The sequence below is a fragment of the Fukomys damarensis genome, unplaced genomic scaffold (genome assembly GCF_012274545.1).
Source record: "Fukomys damarensis isolate Sample0158 unplaced genomic scaffold, DMR_v1.0_HiC HiC_scaffold_73810, whole genome shotgun sequence".
Taxonomy (NCBI): domain Eukaryota; kingdom Metazoa; phylum Chordata; class Mammalia; order Rodentia; family Bathyergidae; genus Fukomys; species Fukomys damarensis.
Window position 1 is genome coordinate 16793 of NW_022974722.1, and position 8327 is coordinate 25119.

General features: G+C 42.0%; 2 protein-coding genes across 2 annotated transcripts; one reads left to right on the plus strand and one right to left on the minus strand.

Annotated features, from left to right (window-relative positions):
* LOC104858074 (olfactory receptor 4S2) lies at nucleotides 1–939 on the plus strand. The gene has a single exon (XM_010618183.1). The coding sequence runs from the start codon at nucleotides 1–3 to the stop codon at nucleotides 937–939; it is 939 nt and encodes a 312-aa protein (XP_010616485.1).
* A 6720-nt stretch (nucleotides 940–7659) lies between these two features.
* On the minus strand, nucleotides 7660–8313 carry LOC104858076 (olfactory receptor 4C16; the record flags this gene model as incomplete). The annotated part of the gene is made up of 1 exon (XM_010618185.3): nucleotides 7660–8313. A coding segment is annotated over one exon (654 nt), but the record flags the coding sequence as incomplete, so codon positions are not given.
* Nucleotides 8314–8327: the final 14 nt, after the last annotated feature.

Below are 8327 nucleotides of genomic sequence, written 5' to 3' on the forward strand. Positions count from 1 at the left end.
ATGGCCTCATGGACTCATTCCAAGGAAAAATTAAACAATGTAACTGAATTCATTTTCTGGGGTCTTTCTCAGAACACAGAGGTTGAAGAAGTTTGCCTCGTGGTGTTTTCGTTCTTCTACACAGTCATTCTTCTGGGAAACTTCCTTATCATGTTGACAATTTGCCATGGAAACCTGTATAAGATGCCTATGTATTTCTTTCTCAACTTCTTGTCTTTTGTGGACATTTGTTACTCTTCAGTCACCTCACCCAAGATGATAGTGGATCTGTTAGCAAAGAACAAAACTATCTCCTATTTGGGGTGCATGTTGCAACTCTTTGGGGTGCATTTCTTTGGCTGCACCGAGATCTTCATCCTCACCATCATGGCCTATGATCGCTACGTGGCCATCTGCAAACCCCTACACTACATGACCATCATGGATAGGGACAGATGCAATAAACTGTTGCTGGGGACTTGGGTGGGTGGGTTCCTGCACTCCATCATCCAAGTGGCTCTCGTAGTACAGCTCCCCTTCTGTGGCCCCAACGAGATTGATCACTACTTTTGTGATGTTCACCCTGTGCTGAAACTCGCCTGCACGGACACCTATCTTGTTGGTGCTGTGGTGACAGCCAACAGTGGGACCATCGCGCTGGGGAGTTTCGTCATCTTGCTCATCTCCTACACCACCATCCTGCTGTCTCTGCGGAAGCAGTCGGCAGAAGGCAGGCGCAAAGCCCTCTCCACCTGTGGTGCCCACGTCGCGGTGGTCATCATCTTCTTCGGCCCCTGCACTTTTATGTACATGCGGCCTGACACAACCTTCTCTGAGGACAAGATGGTGGCCGTGTTCTACACCATCATCACACCCATGTTAAATCCTCTGATTTACACCTTGCGAAATGCAGAAGTGAAGAACGTGATGAGGAAACTGTGGATCAGGAAGGTTTTCTAGGGGGCCAACAGCACATAATTGAAAATAATCATTAAACTTGGATGAGGTTAAATGTTTTCAGTCATGTTGATTCTTTTGTACAGTGAAGATGTAGGAACCACCTCACAGGTTCTGGAGGAAAATGCTCAAGAAAATGATATATTGTACAGAACTGAAGTATGATCATTATAATTACTGTAATATTTTATGTTCAGATGATTTCCTGAAGTGTACCCAACAGAGAAATCAGCATGGTCAGAATCTCAAGCATGATTATCTTCAGCATCCTTATTTCCTCCTCCTCCTTTTACCTCTTCCAAGTTCTTTAAAAATAAGAGTGTTCTGTGAGATATTAAAGGCTGCTTCTAAGGTGTAGAACTATGACTGGTACATACTGGGTATTCAATGTTTATAAATGACATGAATACTATAATACGTGAAAAACACACATAAAACCAGTATAGTCTGATAAAAGTTCTCCAAACACAGGGAACACTGATTTAGTAAATTTGGAATATAAGTAAAGAATGTGAAAGAGATAGCACAAGCTTACAACGCAAAAGGTAAGTTTTCACCTCTGATCCCAGAAAAACGATGGTACTTGTCGTCTTTACACTAACACAAAGATGGGAAGGGTTGATCTGTAAAATTCTTACATTTGTAAGGTGCTATTCATATTCTTTTCATTGTGGACAAATATTTCTTTTTGTGTGAACTGATATTTTCCCTAGTGATATGTTTCTCCTAGACACTAGAGGAACCTAGACAAGAGGTTTCTTTTCTTTTCTTTTTTTTTTTTTTTTGTAATAGAAAATGGTTCATATCACTGACTGTATCTGCCACTGTTTCATTCCCCTTTCCAGAAATCCAATTATCCACACAAAACACTATACTTGAGTCTGTGCTTATGGTTGGGGGTAGAGTATACACATTAACCATTGAAAGAACTACAGGGCTCAAAAGATATATGATGTTGATGTACCCAAAGATAAAGGGAAAAATTTTTACAAGCCACAGAACATCTAGATTAGAAGTAATAACCACGTTATGAACCTTGCCCTGGAACCATGCGAATCCGTGTTGATTTTCCCCGTTTAGATTTGCATTCTCTTGGTCTCTCTGTGCCTCTTTTGTTTAATTTTAAAACAAGGACTGGGTCAATGTTTTTTACAAATCTGGCAGATCATCAGATTCACCTTGATCTTTTTCACAGATAACAAGATGAATTTTTAGAGATTCTTATGGGTTAATATTGAGAGATATAAAAAATGTATATTCTTAACCAGCTCCTTTGGTAATTTTTGTGCACTCAGTTGCATATCTGGAAAATTGAGCTTGGAAACTTGGTCTGGGGATTTTTTAAAATTTCTTGATTATGTTTGCAACACATAATTATACTCATCCTAGGGAACTGTATGTACACAGACATGTCACGTCCTTCCCGTATTCTCCTCCTTTTGTCTTGAGCTCTCCTCTCTCCTTCCCCAGAATTCTTTATTATCTCCATAGATCCTGCCGCCCTGTTTCCTTCCATGTCTCTTTTTTTTATTTCAAATTATTTATATTTTGTGTTCCACATATTAGAGAAACCCTTTGATATTTAACCTTTTGTGTTGATTTATTTCACTTAGCAATGTGGGATTCAACTCAGTACCTTCATGCAATGAACATCCCTAGTGCTTTTATTTTTTGTTTTAAGGTCAAGCTCACTAAGCTGCTAAATTGACCAGGTTAGGCTCAAACTCGCAATCCCCCTGCTTCAGCCACCCATAGCACGAGGATTATAGCCATGCACCACCATGCCCGGCTCTGTGATTTGTGAGAGTCCTAGAACATAAAAGCACCAACCAGAAATCAATGAAATTTAGAAAGACCTCAAAAAGAGATGAATAAGAATTGGGAAAGCCCGGACTTCTCCGTTTTCAGTGTGAGTAATTCTGATCAACAATGGCATTTTCCCCACAGATTCATGATCACAACCCTGATTTACAGCTTCATAGAGCCTTTGACTTACTGAGACAAGGTGCTCCATGAGACACTGGATCTGCACTGGTGAAAAACAGGACAATTGTTCTCATTGTCAAGTTGAAAAGAAAGCCACTTATTTAATAGTGGAAATAATGAATGCATTTCTTCTAATCAGTGGTCACATTTCTGTCCCCTAAAGCATCATAAAAATATCATAATTGCATTTCTGTCCAATTTTAATCAAACATGTAAACACAGCTTTCATGTTCTACCATATGTCATTTCTGTTTTCATTTACATATTTTAGGAAAGTAAAATATTTATCACACATTGAGGTCCTAGAATTTAACTACATTTGAATTCCCTGAATTGGGATGCCTCATTCGGCCCTTGTTCTGCTGTTCTGGTTCTCATACGGTGACAGATTATTAATATACTTGGACCATCAAAGGGTAAGTAATATATCCATTTATACATGAGAAAAATAAATCTTAAATGGAATCCTGAGCCTACCTTGAAATCTTGAAGTAAGCTCAGCCAAGCCCAGCCTAGATGAGGTGAGCTAAAGTGGACCCAAAGAAACACGACTTAAAATTAAAGGCATGTTATGCCGCGAATGTCAGAATGACTTGGTACTGTTTTTACCACTACTGATATGACTAGTCTGCAGTGGTGTCTTGGGCATGGAAGGGGATCTCTCCATCATAGCACTGTACCCTAGCCTGTTACACAGCATTATTAATCCTGCCCATCCCAGAAGGGCAGGGTCCAATTCTACAAGTGGAGATGCTGAAGCATGTTCTTCAATTAACAAATCTTCCAGAATTTAAGTGCAAGGTGCTCTGAAAGGAGCACTTAACTCTAACTTAGAATAAGTGAGTAATTATGGCAATTAAAAATGTAAAGATGAGGACTTAAAAAAGTATTTAATGTACATCTGTTCTGACCATCTCTCCTCAGAATGACAGTCTGCATTTCAAATGTAGCAGCAAAGTTCACAGAGATGAAGTAAATCCCCTCAGTTTCACATCTAGCCAAGTGTTTCATATGCCTCCTTGTAGCATTTATTTATCCATTTGTGGGTGAATATTTCCTTAGCACCCTATTGAAGACATTCATTATGTACTGCTAACATGTACAAAGAAAAGAGAACAGGGGTTAAGGGATGGGTGGAGGCAGGATGGAGAGAAGGGAAAAGGGGATGGAAAAAAAAACAGAAAGACACTCGAGTTTCAGAATAATCCTTCATTTAGCGTTATGGTGTCACCTATGTAACTTATTTGATTGATGGAAACAGGAGTTTACTTGCACATATCCAATCTGAATACTTCCATGCCTGGGCATCACCTCCACTCCTCGAGTCTTTGAGTAGCAGAAACTGCGTGGACTCTGCAGCTTCTCCCTCAGATCTGTCTCTGTGTGTGTGAGTTCATAGCTTTCTGTTCAACCTCGGGATGCTATGGCCCAAGAGGCAGTGTGGTACAACAGAAGGGGTCCAAACTACACAAAACTGACTCTGAAAGCCAGCAGTCATAACATGGGTAAATCATCTCACTCTCTGGTCTTTCTCTTATCCCAGTGGTGACAGGACAAACAATTTCACTGTCACCTATTACGATAATAGCCATTTCTACCAAGGCACTTAGCCACTGTTCAGCCTTGGATAGCATAAAAATGTGAGGTGGAGGCAGAAACAAGATGATATAAAGAAATAAAATAAGTTGTGGAGAGAAGTTAAGCCCTATTTCATTTGGAAGTTGGGGACATAAAGTCTCAGGTGATTTCTTCATCTGCAAACTCAGCGTGCTTGATGATTTCCCAGGATTTTCTATCCATTAGCATTTTACACATGTGTGTAGTAAAATAATAGAAACAAACAGATAATCAGCAACAAGAACAAACTCTGACAAAAAATGAAAAGCACAAAAAGGAAATGTCAATATCCCTTCGTGAACCGTGCACATGTTCATGTCTCGTGGCAGCATTTCTAGGTTGGGTGAGATCAGTCCGGAAGGAAGAGATTGCCATTTGACGGTGATTCTTTTAGGTTTGGGAAAAGGGGATTTTCAATTTAAATAGATAAATCTCCAGAGTTGGAGTTTCAGATGGGTCACCTTTATTATTCGTGTGGAGAAGAATGTAAGGAGAAATTTCAACTACAGGGGTTTCGAGGTTCTTTCCCACATCAAGCCAGTCCTCTAGCAGGTTCCCTCTTTGACACTCCATCTCCACAGTTGCAGTTGATCTTGGCCAAAAGGCTGAGAAGTGATTCCGTTCCACTATGTCCACTACTGTTGAAGCAGTAATTGTAGGAAAGGGAGCAGGAAGCACCAACACCAGTGCTAGCTGTTTGCAATAATAATGGAGCAGGCATTTCCAACTTGTGGAAAACTATGGATTGTGTCCCATCTGTGTATTAGCATAGTTATTGCAGGCCTGCCTTCTCCTGCACCACAAAACAATGATACTAGCAATGATAATGATAGAAGCATAATTATAATTTAGATTCAGAACCAGGTACATTCTCCTATTCGTGTGTTTCTTCTCATTTCACTTTCTAGCTGAATTTATAAAGCAGTACTATTCTCTGCTATAGACTCTCAGATTAGAAGAACTCAAATCAGCTTTTGACAACTTTGAATTACATTGCATAACTCACTTTAGAAGAAATTGTACAGCGAGCCTGGTTGGTGTTCTGATGACCTGGAGAAACTGATCACCTTAAATCAAGACCCATCCCAAAGGCAGTTTTCCTCATCGTTCTAACCATTTCAAACCTGCTAACATCTCAATTTATTAAATATCGAGCTTTTCTTATTCACATTGTGCTACCCTCGGTGTAGTCTTACACAGATGTCCTGTATTATCTAACCATCTTGATTTTCACCCCTCTATAATTAGAATATTACCTTGCAATTATAACGTGGCTGTTTAAAATTTGAACGGGCACACTAAAAATATGGTAGAATACCAAACAACCTACAGTAGATACAGAAAAAAGGAAATCTCACCTATATTTTCCAGGGCTTAAACTTTGCTTTACTTTCCCAGTATAATCTGGGTGCAACTGTCCAAAGTAGAGTGGTGCTCAAGGTCTTGGTCTGGGAATAATTGGCACAGACAATCTATGACTGCCTACAGTCAAAGGCTGGCTTGTTGAAATTAGTGTTCCTTGCTTTCTAGTTCTCTCAACTAATAAAATGCTCTATTTCACAGTACCTATAGCAATAAATGATTTTTTCCTGTAGTAATAAAGTCCACTTAAAAGAATGATGCAATACAATAACGACCTTAGGGAAGCTCATTCTCAAAGTTTCCACCACAATGAACCAAATCATATGTTGTATCAATCAGTGTTTGCTAGAGAAACAGGTACAGCACAAGGTACACCGGTGCCTGAGAATTTATAAGATTGGATTACAATGGCCACCCAGAGTCAGACGCAGAAGAGAGCAGAGGGTCTGTCTGCACACTGGAGACCCCAAGGATGTGGTCGAAGACCTGGAGCTCACTGCAGGGTCCCACGCGAGTCCATGTCAAGAGGCTGATGGGTCTGCGATGGAGGCCGAAGGATCTGTGCCAGGAGCCAAAGAGTCTGAGCTGGAAGGCAGGAGATGACGTCCAAGGTGCGGGTGCAGACTGGAGCTCCTCCAAGAAACAGAAGCAGGTCAGCCCTTCTTCACTTCCCCTTTATAGCATCCAGCAGTGGAGGCCCACACTCGACGTGGGATGGGCCTTCCGTGCTCTAGGGTGTGGAATCGCTGAGCTAGTTCAGCTGAGCTTCTCTCACTCAAGTTCAAACAATCGATCAACCATCACACTTACCTCACAATAAGATTTAATGCACAGGTTTCTTTTGAACTTTTTAAACACTAAAAATGGATTTGCTTCATTTTAAACAAATTCTCACCCCTAGGATCATTAACCTAATCCACAGTAATTTGGCAAACTGAGTAATTATGTGATCAAATACTTTCTCCTTGAATTAATGATTTTTCAATGCATATATTCAATGGAACCATTCTCTATGAATGGAAAAGTGTAGTAAAGCCTGTTGCATGAAAACCATTCTGCATGAATGGAAAAGCGTAGTAAGGCCTGTTGCATGGAGCCTGGGGCCTGGCTTGGAGTTTGAACCTGTGATGAATCACCAGAAATCAGGGTCTGCAGAGCCCAGCCTGGAGCTGAGTGTCTGGGCCTTAAAGGACATTCTGCAGAGCCCAGCCTGGAGCTGAGTGTCTGGGCCTTAAAGGACGGAGCCGCCAGGGTGGCCATGGCCACTGGCCACTCGGAAGGTTTTCCACATGGATCGGCCTGGAACCAGGTCCACAGCACTGACTGCCTCAGTGCTGATGAGTGCTGCCATCCCATTGGCTGCAATGGAGGACGGGACTGTAGGATGCAGCTTGTCCCCGGCCACTCTTAGGGAGTGAAGCCGGGAGCGCTGAGCCAGCCGTAGGATGGGCCTGATCCACTTAATGGTTTTCACCCTCATACCATCCACCTCTGTTCAATCATTTCCTCTTCCTCAACTCTGGTCTTAAAGGCAATATTCTGTGACCAGCTGACCAATCAGGAGAGGATCTTGTCTCATGTCCAAAAGCGTCACCTTAGTCTTTCCATTAAGTTGGAATGAGCCTCTACTCATTGGGAAAAGTATTTGTGGTACTTCCTTGATTTGCATGTGTTATCCCAATCTCTGCTTTCATTTGCACACATTCCTCTTAGTGTCTCTCTGTGTCGAAATATCCTCGTTTCTTTGGGTAAAGACATTCATCTTAAATCTGAGATCAGTTTCTTGCTCCACAATTTCCTCATGGCGTTTTTCACTTCTGTATTCCTCAGTGTGTAAATCAGAGGGTTGAGCAGAGCTGTCCCAACCGTGTAAAACACAGCTACCATCTTATCCATGGGGAAGGTGGTGGCAGGGAGTGTGTAGATGAATATGCATGGTATAAAGAACAAGACAACCACAGTGATGTGGGAGATGCAGGTGGAGAGGGCTTTTCTCCTCCCTTCAGCACTGTGGTTTCTGAGAGAATGCAGGATGACAGCATAGTTGAACATCAGCAAGACAAAGCTCACTGTACAGATGGCCCCACTATTGGACACCAGCAGCAGGTTGACCACGTAGGTGTCTGCACAGGTGAGTTCCAGCAGGGGCTCCAGGTCACAGAAATAGTGATCGATCACGTTGGGACCACAGTAAGGCAGGCTCAAAGCCAGGAAAATCTGAGCTAAGGAATGCACACAGGACCTCACCCAGGCCACGGCCACCAACACTGCACAGACCCTGAGGCTCATGATGGTCGTGTAGTGCAGGGGCTTGCAGATGGCCACGTAGTGGTCCACTGCCATGAGGATCAGGATGAAGACCTCCAGGCAGCCAAACAAATGCATGGAGAAGACTTGGATTAGGCACTCACTGAAGAAAATTATGT

Coding starts and splice junctions, on each gene's coding strand:
- LOC104858074 (XM_010618183.1), top strand. CDS start 1: ATGGCCTCATGGACTCATTCCAAGGAAAAATTAAACAATGTAACTGAA.